This window comes from Aquarana catesbeiana, unplaced genomic scaffold, assembly GCF_042186555.1.
Source record: "Aquarana catesbeiana isolate 2022-GZ unplaced genomic scaffold, ASM4218655v1 unanchor235, whole genome shotgun sequence".
Classification (NCBI taxonomy): Eukaryota; Metazoa; Chordata; class Amphibia; order Anura; family Ranidae; genus Aquarana; species Aquarana catesbeiana.
This window is the reverse complement of record NW_027362663.1, coordinates 276,935-292,705: the sequence shown is the minus strand read 5'-3', so window position 1 is coordinate 292,705 and position 15,771 is coordinate 276,935. Positions and strand designations below refer to the sequence as shown.

The window sequence follows — 15,771 nt, the reverse complement described above, 5'->3', positions numbered from 1 at the left end:
GCACTAGGGCTGCACTGTATTGTGTACACCACCAGAATAGTAGTAGCAACTGCACTACGTCTGCACTGTATTGTGTACTGCACCAGAAAAGTAGTAGCAATTGCACTACGGTTGCACTGTATTGTGTACTGTGTACACCACCAGAAAAGTAGTAGCAGCTGCACTGTATTGTCTGCTGTGTACACCACCAGAAAAGTAGTAGCAACTACACTAAGGCTGCACTGTATTGTGTACTGCACCAGAAAAGTAGTAGCAACTGCACTACGGCTGCACTGTATTGTGCACTGTGTACACCACCAGAAAAGTAGTAGCAACTGCACTACAGCCGCACTGTATTGTGTACTGCACCAGAAAAGTAGTAGCAACTGCACTGTATTGTGTACTGTGTACACCACCAGAAAAGTAGTAGCAACTGTACTACGGTTGCACTGTATTGTGTACTGTGTACACCCCACCAGAAAAGTAGTAGCAACTGCACTGTATTGTGTACACCACCAGAAGTGTAGTAGAAACAGTACACCACGGAATGCACTGTAGATATAGGCTACACTGGATGCAGAGTATATATATATATATATATATATATAATATATACCTATACATAAACTAGACTGTGTGTGTATATATATATATATATATATATATATATATATATATATATATATATATATATATATATATATATTTTTTTTTTAATACACCGCCTGATGTATATTAGTAATAGTACACCACGGAATGCACTGTAGATATAGGCTACATTGGATGCAGAGTATATATATACACTAGACTGCATATATATATATTAACACACCGCCTTAAGTATATTAGAAATAGTACAACACGGAATGCACTATAGATATAGGCTGCACTGACTGGATGCAGAGGATATTTATATATATATATATATATATATATATATATATATATATATATATATATATATATATATATTAGACTGACTGTATATATATATATATATATATATATCAAATACACTGCCACTAACTGAATAACCTGCCTGCTTAATCTAAATCAAGCTATCTCTCCATCCACGCCAACAACACTACACAGGGCCGCCGTGTAGGTAGCCTTATATACTGTGGGGCATGTACTTAGTCCCCCTGAGCCATGATTGGCCAAAGGCACCCTGGTTATGGCTCTCTTAGCAGAGGGCACTGGGATTGGCCAAAGCATGCAGGTCAGGTGCATGCTTTGGCCAATCATCATACAGCAATGCACTGCAATCTCGCACTGGATCATGGGGCGTTGCGCGGGCGCTCGAATTTCCCGCAAACGCCCCATAATGTTCATTCTTCTGCGAACAGACGAACACCCGATGTTTCAGTCGAACTTATGTTCGACCCAAACATGGAGCTCATCCATATTCGGGAGCGGTGCACTTGCTCACCCTATTACTGGATCACATACATGTATATGATCCAGCGCAGCTGCGCTACCCACCCACAGTATATAATTTGTGGGCGGACCATAAGTGGTTAATATTATTGGTTTCATTAACTGATATCCTTCAGTGTGTACCGTACTCACAACTGCATGAGTACGGACCTTAATTCTGTCCGTATGTTAATTAACACAGTGATTTCCTATGATCGCCAGCTCTATCTAGTGGCCATATTATAGTATTTTTCCTGAAATACCTCCATCAGGGGGGCGCATGCCATCCTTGCTTAGAGCTCCGCATCTCCTGAGACTAGACAGCCAGGCATCAGTGACTCATCTCAACCCACACAACCCCATCTGCCAAAACTGCATACTGTCGGGACCTTCCAGTGCAGCCCACAATGGTATACAGCGTCTCTAAGCCAAAAGTCTAAGCCTAAATTGATTTGGGACATGCTAGCAAGGGCTTCATCCAAGATGGCGGCGGCAACATCTTCCCGAGCAGACACACCACGCACACCAAAGCTCCCAGTAGCCACAATAGACGGTGAGTCTGACTCAGAATATGCAGTGACCCTCTTAGCCCTACATTGTGACACCTCCCAGCCTGACCCGCTTCGTCAGTTTGAGCAGATGCTCACCAAGGCCCTAAAAAGCACCTCAGATACAATAACTGAGAAGCTGACACTCGAGATCCGTGATGTGGGTCACCGTACATCAGTACTTAAGCAACGGGTAGATGAACTAGACATCCTCACAAGTAACCACGCTGATGAATTAGAGACCCTTCGAAGGGAGAATGTAACTCTTCAGGCCCACCTTGAAGATTTTGAAAACAGGGCCAGAAGAACAAATCTCTGCATACGTGGGATACCTGACACCATAGCGGATCTCCAATCCACCATTACTGTGCTCTTCCAAGAGCTTGCTTCATCCATTCCCATAGAGCGCCTAAAGATAGACAGAATCCACAGATCTCTAGCTCCACACCCTGAAGATGGTCCTCTGTGAGACCTCACCCGAAGCCGACCCTTTGGCTCTGGGTGGAGGCGCCGGCATCTTCAGTAAGGGAATCAGGAAGTGAAGCTTAGTGATACTTCACAGCCTAGTTCCCTACTGCGCATGCGTGAGTCGCGCTGCGTGTTCTGAGTGGTCCCTGCTGTCTTCTGGGAACTGTGTGTCTCCCAGAAGACAGCAGGGGGGACGGAGGAGGGGGCAGACATGGCGTAGATCGCCACAGATACTGCAGTGATCTTTCGCCAGGAGTGGGAGCAAATACCTGAATTAGACAAGTATCTGCTCCCCCTGAAAGGTGCCAAATGTGACACTGGAGGGGGGGAGGAACAGGATCAGCGAAAGTTCCTTTTCTGGGTGGAACTCTGCTTTAACCTAGACAAAAAACTACTATACAAGATTCTCTCGGCACACCTATACCCCATCGTTGGCACCTTACTCCACAAAGACCAAAACCAGATTCATCCCCTCCTGCCAAGCAGGTGATAACATGAGACGAGCAATGCTTCTAGCCCATACAGCCTGGACCCGTCGTATCCCATCCTGTATTAAAACCCAGAGACCTGTATACTGCCAACTACCCTCCCGTGCTATTACATCTTTCCAACCTTACGTCAAAATGGTCCTTTCTGCCACTAGCATGGATGGGCAGAATTGCAGTAGTCAAAATGTCTATCCTCCCTAAAACCGATCCAGGCTCCTTCCCATTACCTGCGAATTCTACAGCGTAGGGCTTCGCAGTTCATCTGGGGTAAACTCAAGCCTCGCTTACCTAAACCAACACTTTACATTCCTCGAATTAGAAGTGGAGTCAGCGTGCCTAACTTTACAAAATACTATTATGCTACGCAGCTGGCGCAGCTTCATAAGTATCATGCCATTAAAGAAACTCCACTATGGGCTGCGCTGGAATCTGTAGACTGCATTCCCCTCTCCACAGCTAACCTCCTATGGCTATCACCTTTGCAACGCTGGTCCATCACCACCCCTTAACTAAACATAGCCTGACCATTTGGATAGACTCAAGCTTTGCTTTGGCCTCCAAATACCTACAAATCAAAACATTTCTTCTCCCCATGCTCGCCTCCCAATTCCACTACTCCTAGCTTCAAAACCAACCCCCACCGACATGGACTTATCTCGGATCCCTATGCTCAACTCCTGATAATAATCTTCGGCGTCCCTGCCGGCATACACTAACAAATGGGAAAGAGACCTTAACCTGACCCTGGGTCACATTTGGCAGGCAACATTGTGGCCCTGGAAACTAACTATAAGTTTCATACTAGTTGGTACATGGTCCCCTCTAGAATCTCTAAATATCTTCCCCAATACCCTCTGCAATGCTTTTGAGGCTGTAGTGCACCTGCCACACACCTTCATATTTGGGGGGGATGCCCCACAGTGCGTACTTCCTGCATAGATGTATTCGGTATCCTATCGACCCTCATCGATACATCCTGACCCAACAGTGGCGCTCCTGAACAACAAACCCTTGACTTTAACCCATCGCCAATTTAAACTCTTACTACCTGTTACCACGGCAGCTAAACAAACCGTTGCAAAAGCATGGAAATCCCCCTCATTATGTGTCCTATCAATGAAACAGAGTTACTCAGGCAATGATTCATGCCAAAATTGAAGCAGTCATACTGGATAAAGTGTCCTCCTACAAAAAACTCTGAAGACCTCGGATCTTCCACTACTTACTTCCAGACTTTGACGACTCTCTATTACTACCATGATGGCAGAATCAGATCTCTTCCCCCTATTGGTTGCACTGGCCTTGGTCCTCTCTAAGGGCACCCTACCTCCATGACCCCCCCTTCTTTGTATCCCCCCTCTGATCCTCTCATACCCCCTTGTCCTGTTTCTTTCTCCTCTTCTCTAGTCTGACCTACCCAACATTGTCCTTTACTCCTTTGAGCTACTGTGCCTAGTATATATTTGGCCTAGTTATAACGAGGCCACAGGCCCCACCTTTTTCTCTTTTTTGGGGGGACTGTTAAGGTAGTGATTTTTGTATTGACATACTGGTTATTTCCCTGATGTATGAGGATCACCCCAGAAAAGAGGGAGTATTGCATTTCTAACATCTTATGACTCCTATCCAAACTGTTTGTTGAGAATGTCCCTCTTAGCTCATTTATTTGATGTTACTTTATATATCATATCGGATTGGTACTCTACACCGACCTTCTCTATTTGAGGCCAGCCCCCTTATGCTATGTGTCCTATTGCACTGCATATCTGAAGGTTGTTTTGTATTAGATGTTTTGTACAGAGAGACGTAAGATGACGATTCCCACTCTGTACTTCCATAACTTGCTTTTTGTGATGTATTTTGCATGTTTCAATGAAACATCTGAAAAAAAAATACTTCCATCACTAAAAATAGTGCAATAGAGCGTTATGGACACTAAATGGAGCAAATGATCGTATAAAATAAAATATGGGCAAAATTCGTCAAAGCTGGGTGCATGCTGGTTACATTCATTCAACTATTTTTTTTTTTTTTTTTACTTTTAAATAGACCTCTAAGTGTTTGTGAAATCTTACACCACAAAATGTACTCAGCCAATGAAAGGTAATGACTCCATTTTTATTTGTCTACTGCTATCAATGGCCAACACGGTACAACACTTCATCCATGTCTTTGGTGATCTCTGATCTCCTTATGAACTGTTTATTACATGATGAAGATCAGCCATGGAGTATATCTGAGGTGTATATCAGGGTGTGCTTCTTCTCCACATGAGAGCTGTGATGTCCAGCAACATTCATATAGAAGACATTTCCCGCACTCAAGTCACTAATACACCTTGAGGGTTGTGTGGGATCCCTGATGTACAGGAAGACAGGACTTCAGTGAGGAACAATTCCCTCACTCAGGACAGGAAAGTGGCTTCTCCCCTGTGTGAGATCTCCGATGTCTTTGAAGATGGGACTTATCTGAATAACATTTACCACACTCAGGACAGGAATACGGCTTCTCCCCCGTGTGCAATCTCTGATGTCTGTAAAGATTGTACTTCTGTGAAAAACATTTCCCGCACTCAGGACAGGAAAGTGGCTTCTCCCCCGTGTGACATTTTTGATGTTGGTAAAGATGAGACTTCCTAGAAAAACATTTTGCGCACTCAGGACAGAAATACGGCTTCTCCCCCGTGTGTGATCTCTGATGTATGTAAAGATTGGACTTCACTGAAAAACATTTCCCACACTCAGGACAGGAATACGGCTTCTCCCCTGTGTGAGACCTTTGATGTGTAACAAGGCTTGATTTCTGTGCAAAAATTTTCCCACACTCAGAGCAGGATAGTGCCTTCTCCCCTGTGTGCAATCTCTGATGTGTGTAAAGACCAGACTTCTGCGAAAAAGATTTCCCACACTCAGAACAGCAATGTAGCTTCTGCCTTGTGTGAGATCTTTGATGTTTGACAAAATATGATTTTGTTGCAAAACATTTCCCACACTCAGGACAGGAATATGGCTTCTGCCCTGTGTGCAATCTCTGATGTGTGTAAAGATGGTACTTCCGTAAAAAACATTTCCCGCACTCAGGACAGGAAAGTGGCTTCTCTCCTGTGTGCGATTTCAGGTGTGTGTAAAGATGGGAGTTCTGTGAAAAACATTTCCCACACTCAGGACAGGAATACGGCTTCTCCCCTGTGTGAGATCTCTGATGTCTGTAAAGACTAGAATTTTCTGAAAAACATTTCCCACACTCAGGACAGGAATGTGGCTTCTCCCCTGTGTGAGTTCTTTTATGAACATTAAGATTGGATTTAAATTGGAAACACTTCCCGCACTCAGTACAGGAAAACCTCTTCTCTGTTGGAAGGACGGCACCATCCCTCACAGTCTGAGGTTCCTCAGGATAAGAGGAATACGATGGTCCATCTACACTGTGTGGTGCCGGATGGACATTTGAGGTAGTCGGGTTTTCTCCTGGACTACACTGTGTGATGTCCTCATCTTCTACTTTACAGTCTGGAGACAAAGTGAGACAAGCCTCTGTGGTTTTCCTCATCTTCCGTCCATCTACTAAAATAGGAATAAAAAGATTATTACTAGACATGAGCAGATTGGTTCCCCTAAACCAGGACTGGCTGAGCCCCACCAGAGGTCAGAGAGTGAGGATGGGGGGAGAACAACCAAGATGATGACTGGACTGATCCTGAAGACCACCATCATTTGGTTACTGACTCCTCCCTCATTATCACTTTCTGTTTAAGGTTCCAAAGTTGGAGGATGTTATCACATTATTATCAACATGTAAAAGTCTGTGCTCCAATCAAATCATCAGATATAAAATGTCCAGCTGGTAGGAAATGGGTGTAACAAAAGAGAATACATATTATGTTTATATATAGCAGTGGGTAGAGGGGAGAGAGCAGAAGTCAGGACTATGTAATGTACAATATATTGTATAAAATACAACAGATAGGACTATATAGTATCAGAATGATGTACTGTACAACATAGAGTATATAGTGCAGGGGTCAGGAGTATGTAATGTACAATATAAATTATACAGTGTAAGGGTCAGGACTCATAATATTGGTATTCAGTAATCAGTGGAAGATTAAATGTTTACATGAGACAAGTTGCAGAGGTCCCACACCGCTGCCTCCCATCTCCTGAGACTGCACTCAGTGACTTGGGTCTGAGACTATACAGACATATCCCTCCACCCGGCACAGCCAGCAGATAACAGAACAAGTAACCCTGGGAGAATTGTTCTGTCAGAGATCTTACTAGACTCAGGCATGGGGAGAAGATCCAATAATCATACCCCATGTGCCTAGGTCAAGTAACGTCTATGGTGAAAATCAACATTTTGCTGCCAGCTGAACCCCAGAATCTCCATAAATCCAGCCTAGATGCATAAATTGTGTCTGCAGCACAGAAAAGGAAGATTATCCGAGAGAAATACAGGAATACAGGACGGGGAACACAGATTAGGAAAGTGACTAGGGCATTACAGGCTGATATCACCCAGCCCCCGCCCTACTCTGGACCAATCAGTGAGCAGTATGGGTGGAGGAATGTATTTAGTGTTAATGACCCACCTGTGCTGATCTCTGTAGGAGTGTCCTCCTCTATAAATGTCCCCATTATTCCATCCTCCTCCATAGACTGCTGATCATTCCTCACATACCTCTCTTCTTCTTCTTCTTTAACCTCAAATTCTCTATCAATTGGATCTCCTCTCTAAATAAAAAAAAATGAGAGAAAATATAATCTGTAAACTATAAACATACATAAGAAAATTCACACATCATCTCTACAAGTCTAGTCATGTTCTAGAACAGGGATATGCAATTAGCAGACCTCCAGCTGTTGCAAAACTACAAGTCCCATCATGGCTCTGCCTCTGGGTGTCATGCTTGTGGCTGTCAGTGTCTTGCTATGCCTCATGGGACTTGTAGTCCCATGAGGCATAGCTGGAGGTCCTCTAATTGCAAATCCCTGTTCTAGAAGCTTCATTCCACCAACCTTGTAACAGTGAGGGATGGTATGACCTTCCTGTGTGGAATCCCAGGAATACAGAGGATGGGGACATCTCTCTGGTGGGTTTCTGTAGCTGGATGACTCCACCATGGTGTCCTGGTACAGATCTTTGTGTTCTTTTAGAAACTTTGACTCCTCCGTCACCCCATCCTCATCTTTTATCTCTTCTTTACCCTCAACTTTAGAATCTCTCAGGTTTCCACTCTGAATATAGAATAAAAATGACATCAATTGTAACAATGCAGATAATGTACAGATCCTAATGATACTATCAGTGATTGTTCCTCATCTACCTGATGATGGTGAGGGATGGTGTGATCTTCCTGTGTGGAATCCCGGGAATACAGAGGACGGGGACATCTCTCTGGTGGGTTCCTGGTATTAGGTGGCTCCATCTTATTCTTGTGTCCTTCTGAAAACTCCTCCATCACTCCATACTCCTCATCCTCCTCTTTATACTCTTCTTTAACATCAATATTATCATCCCCGAGGTTTCCACTCTGAATGTATAATAAACATTCATTGTAACAAACATGCTGTGTATAAATCAGAACTACCAATAATTGTCAATCATCTACCTGATGATGGTGAGGGATGGTGTGATCTTCCAGTGTGGAATCCCGGGAATACAGAGGACGGGGACATCTCTCTGGTGGGTTCCCATTACTGGATCCATCTGTAGGAAACACACACACTGACTGAATACATTGTTTCTATGTGTTTATCAGATGATGGGGGATCTAGGTGGACCCTCCGTACTGCTCTCTCCTTTACAATAAAGTCTCCTCTTACCCGGTGATGTGAGGGGCGGCTGATTGTCCATCATGACGTCCTTGTAGAGATCCTTGTGTCCTTCTAAATACTCCCACTCCTCCATGGAGAAATAGACAGTGACATCCTGACACCTTATAGGAACCTGACACACACAATGATACAGTCACCATCCAGACACATCCCTTGTCTGTTACTGGATAATGTCCCAGAATTCCCAGCACCGCTCACCTCTCCTGTCAGCAGCTCCATCATCTTCTTGGTGACTTCTAGAATTTTCTCCATGTTGTGTCTCTCATGTTTTAGGGAGTCACATGGAGGCACTGTGATGGTCATATGATCACCTGACTTCACAAGAGGAAATCTCTATATTGAGGAACCAATAGGAATATCATGTTAGACTCCCAGAATCCTCCTCACCTCTCCGGTCAGGTCTGTGTTTTATTAATAGAGATAAGAGTGATGTCATGTGACCTCCCAGAATCCTCCTCACCTCTCCGGTCAGCAGGTAGATAATCTCCAGGGTGAGGTTTAGTATCTTCTCAGTCATGTGACTCCGGTCCTCCTCCATCCTCATTGGTGCCATCATTTGATCTATACAGGTCTCCTTGTAGACGGATAACTTTTGGAAATTAAAATAAGAATTATTTGGATGGTATTGGTCACACAATAATAGGAGTGGATGTGGGGGGGGGGGGGCAATAGGAGGTTTGCTGGACATTTAACCACCTCAATACCGGACACTTTAATCCCCTTCCTGCCCAGGCCAATTTTCAGCTTTCAGCGCATTCACACTTTGAATGACAATTACTCATGTAACACTCTACCCAAATGAAATGTATTTTTTTTTCAAACAAATAGAGTGTGCTTTTGGTGATATTTAATCCCCACTAGGTTTTTAGTCATTTCCTATATGCATTAAAACATACTGACAGTTTGAAAAATAAAAACTTTTCTGTTATACAATTTTGCAAATAAATAATTGTCTTCATAAATTCAAGCCAAACTGTATTCTGATATATTTCTTTTGTAAAAATAGCCTAAATTGGTGTATATTATTTAGTCTGTAGGAAAGTTGTAGAGTCCACAAACTATGGGATAGATTTGAAAATTGAGCAATCCTGATGTACTATTTCATTTCTTGAGGACCTAAAATTCCAGGATGGTACAAATATCCCCCGAAATTACCCCTTTTTGGAAAGTAGACAGTTCAAGGTGTTTAGTAAGAGGTATGGTGAGTTTTTTTAAGCTGTTATTTAGTTGTCTAAATTTTTTTTGTTTTTAATGAGGTTTTTTTTTTTTTTTAAAGTGTGAGAAGCAGGTTATTTCTCACACACAGCATAGGCATACTTAGAATTACACCCTAAAACACATTCTGCTATGCCTCGTAAAAGGGTACCACATACTGTATGTGAGGCTTTTTCACAGCCTAGATGCATAGAGGGACCCAAAATCCAAGGAGCACCTTTGGGCTTTCAAGGAGCATAAATTATGCATCTAATTTCCTGACTACCTATCACATTTTTGGAGGCCCTGGAGCACCAGGACAGTGGAAACACCAACAAAATGGCCTCATTTTGGAAAGTAAATACTCCCAGATATTTTCTGAAAATCATAGGTGTTTTTTTTTTTGAAAATGTAATTTTTGGCCACAAGGTTTTTGAAAATGCAGGAAAGAAAATGAAAATGTACTTTTTCTTACACAAAGTTGTTAAATAATAGGACATTTCTAACACACAGCATAGATATACCTAGACTTACACCCCAAAACACATTCTGCTAACCTTTTATGCGTATGGTGACACCACATGTGTGAGACTTTTTCAAAGCCTGCCAACACAAATCCAAGGAGCACCTTCAGGAGTTCTAGGTAATCTAATTTCCTGATTACCTATCACATTTATGAAGGCCCTGGAGCACCAGGACACCAGAAACACCCACAAAATGACCCTATTTTGGAGAGTAAACACCCCAAGGTATTCTTTAAGAGGCATGGTCGGTCTTTTAAAGACTTAATTTTGTTGTCTCAAGCTTTTGAAAAATGCGGAAAGAAAATGAAAATTATTTTTTTGTTTTTTTACACAAAAATGTCAGTTTAATGAGATATTTGTCACACACAGCATGGACATACTTACAATTACACCCCAAAACACATTCTGCTACTCCTTCTGAGTATGGTGATACCACATGTGTGAGACTTTTTCACTGTCTGAACTGCTTATATACCGGACATTGGGCCCAATTCACTAAATAATATCTACCGCTTTAAGAACTGTGGTAAAATACCACTTATGCCACGTACACACCAGCGGAATGTCTGACAGAAAAAGTCAGATGGAAGCTTTTTATCCTATATTCCAATCGTGTGTAGGCCTCATCGGACTTATTTTTTCGAAAATTCTGACGGACCTAGAAATAGAACATGTTTTAAATATTTCCGACGGAACCAATTCCTATCGGTAAAACCGATCGTCTGTATGCTGTTCCGACTGAGCAAAAACGACACATGCTCTGAAGCAAGTACGAGACAGAAGCTATTGGCTACTGGCTATTGAACTTCATTTTTCTAGTCCCATCGTACGTGCTGTACGTCACCGCGTTCTGGACGGTCGGACTTTGGTCGGACTTTGGTTTGACCCTGTGTAGGCAAGACCGCTTGAATGGAATTCCGTTGGAGTTCCGTCGGAGAAACCTTCGGAGTTTATACCGAAGGCAAAACCGGTCGTGTGTACAGGGCATTCGAGTTTTTAATGTTTTTCGCATATTGTTACTAAAATATGCATGAGGTATTTTATTAAGTTAAAGCTTGTGGTAATTTTACAATGGTTATAGCCAGCGTCCTTAAGAAGCAGTAAAGAGCTGGTTGTTAAGGAGTGAGCAGCCGCTGGCATCCTTAAAGTGATTGTAAAGTCTTGCTTTTAAAAAAACAAAAATAACAAACATGTTATACTTATCTCCTCTGTGCAGTTGGTTTTGCACAGAGCAGCCCGGATCCTCCTCTTCTCGGGTCCCTCTTTGCTGCTCCTAGCCCCTCCCTCCTTTGAGTGCCCCCTCAACCAGCAGCTTGCTGGCTGAGGGGGCACTCAAAGTTGAAGTTGTCATTCAAGCGGAGTCAGAGCTCTGTGTATCCATTCAGACATGGAGCCCCGACCTGGCCCCACCCCCTCTCTCCCCTGATTGGCTGACTGGCTTTGATTGACAGCCGCGGGAGCCAATAGTGCCACGGCTCTGTCTCAGCCAATCAGCAGGAGTGTACTAGATGGCTGTGGGGATCATGGACATTGCTGGAGAGAGAAGGAGCTCAGGTAGGTATTTGGGGGGTGTTGGGGGGGCTGCTACACACAGAAGGTTTTTTTATCTTAATGCATAGAATGCATTAAGATAAAAAAACCTTTTGTCTTTACAACTCCTTTAACAACCAGTAACTATCATGGTTGTTAAGGATTGGGTAACTGCCATGTTTTTAACAACCATGAGTCATCTGCTGTCAGCGGGATTCCTCGCTGACAGTAGAAAGTAAACAAAAGAATTGCAAAAAAAAAATAGCATGGGGTCACTGATCCATACTAGACCCCCATTGACAGTGGCATGCTGGGTGGATGATGTACTAAGGGGCTGGAGTCACCCAATGATGTCATTGGGTGGCCCCGCCCCTTACTTTATTTAGCAGTGGGAGGCTGCGGAGCTGTCATTCACAGGGAGCCAAGCGTCAGCGTGAGTGAGGTTTTTTTTTCGTTTGGGTCTGCGGCTGGCGCTCATTGTGATCGATGTTGGATCTACTTCTGGGGATATTTTTTTTTGGGGGGGTTGAATAAAGAAATTGTCAAAAACTGGCTGTGTGATTTTACTGACTTCTACCACTTTTTTGGTGAATAAGTAAGAGTACTATGTACCCCATACTCATTCACATTAGGAGGAGGATCTCCCCCCTTGTTAAAGGAGGCTTCCAGATTCCGATAAGCCCCCCAGCCCCAGATCTTCACAACCATCTGGCCAGGGTTGAGGTCCTTGTCCTAATCAACATGGAGACAAGTTGCCTAGGGCATACCTCCCAACTTTTTAAAATGGGAACGAGGGGCACCTATTAGCAAAAATATGAAAGCATAGGACACACCCCCTGCCACGCCCCCTTAAATGAGAATTGTGACGGGAGGGCTCATGGAACCCAGAGTCCCTTGGAAAGGTTGGGAAACCCTTGTTTCAGCTCCCCATGCACCTCCTATGTCTGGGGCACAGGGTGACTGAGAAAATATGGCTTGGATTACTTAAAATGGGACAGTAATATTTATCCACAATATCTCCCAGGATATACAGTGGGGACGGAAAGTATTCAGACCCCCTTAAATTTTTCACTCTTTGTTATATTGCAGTCATTTGCTAAAATCATTTAAGTTCATTTTTTTCCTCATTAATGTACACACAGCACCCTATATTGACAGGAAAACACAGAATTAAAAAAGAAAAACTGAAATATCACATGGTCCTAAGTATTCAGACCCTTTGCTGTGACACTCATATATATAACTCAGTTGCTGTCCATTTCTTCTGATCATCCTTGAGATGGTTCTACAACTTCATTTGAGTCCAGCTGTTTTTGATTATACTGATTGGACTTGATTAGGAAAGCCACATACCTGTTTATATAAGACCTTACAGCTCACAGTGCATGTCAGAGCAAATGAGACTCATGAGGCCAAAGGAACTGCCTGAAGAGCTCAGAGACAGAATTGTGGCAAGGCACAGATCTGGCCAAGGTTACAAAAAAATTTCTGCTGCACTTAAGGTTCCTAAGAGCACAGTGGCCTCCATAATCCTTAAATGGAAGACGTTTGGGATGACCAGAACCCTACCTAGAGCTGGCCGTCCGGCCAAACTGAGCTATCGGGGGAGAAGAGCCTTGGTGAGAGAGGTAAAGAAGAACCCAAAGATCACTGTGGCTCAGCTCCAGAGATGCAGTCGGGAGGTGAGAGAAAGTTGTAGAAAGTCAACCATCACTGCAGCCCTCCACCAGTCGGGGCTTTATGGCAGAGTGGCCAGACGGAAGCCTCTCCTCAGTGCAAGACACATGAAAGCCTGCATGGAGTTTGCTAAAAAACACCCAAAGGACTCCAGGATGGTGAAAAATAAGATTCTCTGGTCTGATGAGACCAAGATAGAACTTTTTGGCCTTAATTGTAAGCGGTATGTGTGGAGAAAACCAGGCACTGCTCATCACCTGTCCAATACAGTCTCAACATTGAAGCATGGTGGTGGCAGCATTATGCTGTGGGGGTGGTTTTCAGCTGCAGGGACAGGATGACTGGTTGCAATCAAGGGAAAGATGAATGCGGCCAAGTACAGGGATATCCTGGATGAAAACCTTCTCCAGAGTGCTCAGGACCTCAGACTGGGCCGAAGGTTTACCTTCCAACAAGACAATGACCCTAAGTACACAGCTAAAATAACAAAGGAGTGGCTTCACAACAACTCTGTGACTGTTCTTGAATGACCCAGCCAGAGCACTGACTTAAACCCAATTGAGCATCTCTGGAGAGACCTAAAAATGGCTGTCCACCAACATTTACCATCCAACCCGACAGAACTGGAGAGGATCTGCAAGGAGGAATGGCAGAGGATCCCCAAATCCAGGTGTGAAAAACTTGTTGCATCTTTCCCAAAAAGACTCATGGCTGTATTAGATCAAAAGGGTTCTTCTACTAAATACTGAGCAAAGGGTCTGAATACTTAGGACCATGTGATATTTCAGTTTTTCTTTTTTAATAAATCTGCAAAAATGTCAACAATTCTGCATTTTTCTGTCAATATGGGGTGCTATGTGTACATTAATGAGGAAAAAAATGAACTTAAATGATTTTAGCAAATGGCTGCAATATAACAGAGTGAAAAATTTAAGGGGGTCTGAATACTTTTCGTCCCCACTGTATATAAAGACTATTCTTGGTTTGTTTGATTCTGAACTCAACATGTTATTGAAAGAGCTGATCACATTGGCCTCTGTACAATGTAGGAGACGGGCCGACTCCTACTGGAGCTCCTGCTATTGTGAGAAGGTGTCCTGTGTTTATACTAATGATAATGTATAATCTACTGTGTGAAGCTCGGTGACTACAAGTCTGACCTGTAGTGAAATCCTGATTAATCACAACAATGGCCAGATGGGCACGGAGTCACATCGGCTGCTTTAAGGGATTAGTTATCTAGCTCATGTTAATTTATGTTTCTGGTTACAGGTGTATTGTTAGAGTAATATGAGCATTAGGGGGGGGGATCTCCTCTTCAACTGTATATAAGACTGTATTCTTGTTCTAATAAACAGTTCATGGTGAGAAACCAAATGAGTATGGTCTTGTTTTCTGGTTGTCAGTGGTTGGAATATCTGATATCTTTATTCAGACTGGAAGGAAGCGGTATATGAGGAAAGCACTCAAGCGGAGTGTGGGATGTTTCGTTACAAAACTAACACAAAAAAACGAAGGTTCCTTTATACTGGCTTTTGAAATTTACAGATGCAGCAATTTCGAGTTTAACTGAAGATAAAAAGTGCATATCATATACAACTCTATAGATCAGACCAAAATGAGGGACAAATGAGGAGGAAAGAGTTACAGAGGAACTTTGTTTCAAATCAGGGACAGTCCCTCGAAATCAAGGACAGTTGGGAGCTACGGCATAGTGTCATAGCTTTTAATAAGTTGGTGAAGATCATTATTACTACTGAAAAAAAAAAGCTGGCTTTATTTGCTGGTCAAAAGTTTTAGGCTTATATAGGGGGGAGCCCCCCTGCCCCAAAGCACCCCACATATTCATGGCATGTGGTCTAGTATCATTCAGGAGGGGGTGCATTATCTTGTCCCCTCTTTCTTGGCCTACTGGGCTGAATGCTAGGATAAGGGTTTGGTATGTTTTTTTTTTTTTATTAATGTGGGGTTATCCTTAAAATGCATACCAGACAAAGGGCCTGGTATGGATTGGGGGGGCCATGTTTTTATTTTTCTTAATTTTTAAATGTGGGCAATTCATTTGTTTACATTCAGCAGATGACTCATGGTTGTTAAGGACCACCTCCTC

General features: G+C 43.1%; 1 protein-coding gene across 1 annotated transcript in view; it reads right to left on the bottom strand.

The window, feature by feature from the left end:
- LOC141121952 (uncharacterized) overlaps positions 1 to 15,771 on the bottom strand; it is a 234,718-nt gene that overhangs the window by 91,765 nt on the left and 127,182 nt on the right. The window contains 4 exon segments of the mRNA XM_073611718.1: positions 5,237 to 6,462; positions 7,491 to 7,632; positions 7,918 to 8,136; positions 8,226 to 8,432. Of these exon segments, the coding sequence (XP_073467819.1) occupies positions 5,237 to 6,462; positions 7,491 to 7,632; positions 7,918 to 8,136; positions 8,226 to 8,432 (1,794 nt within the window).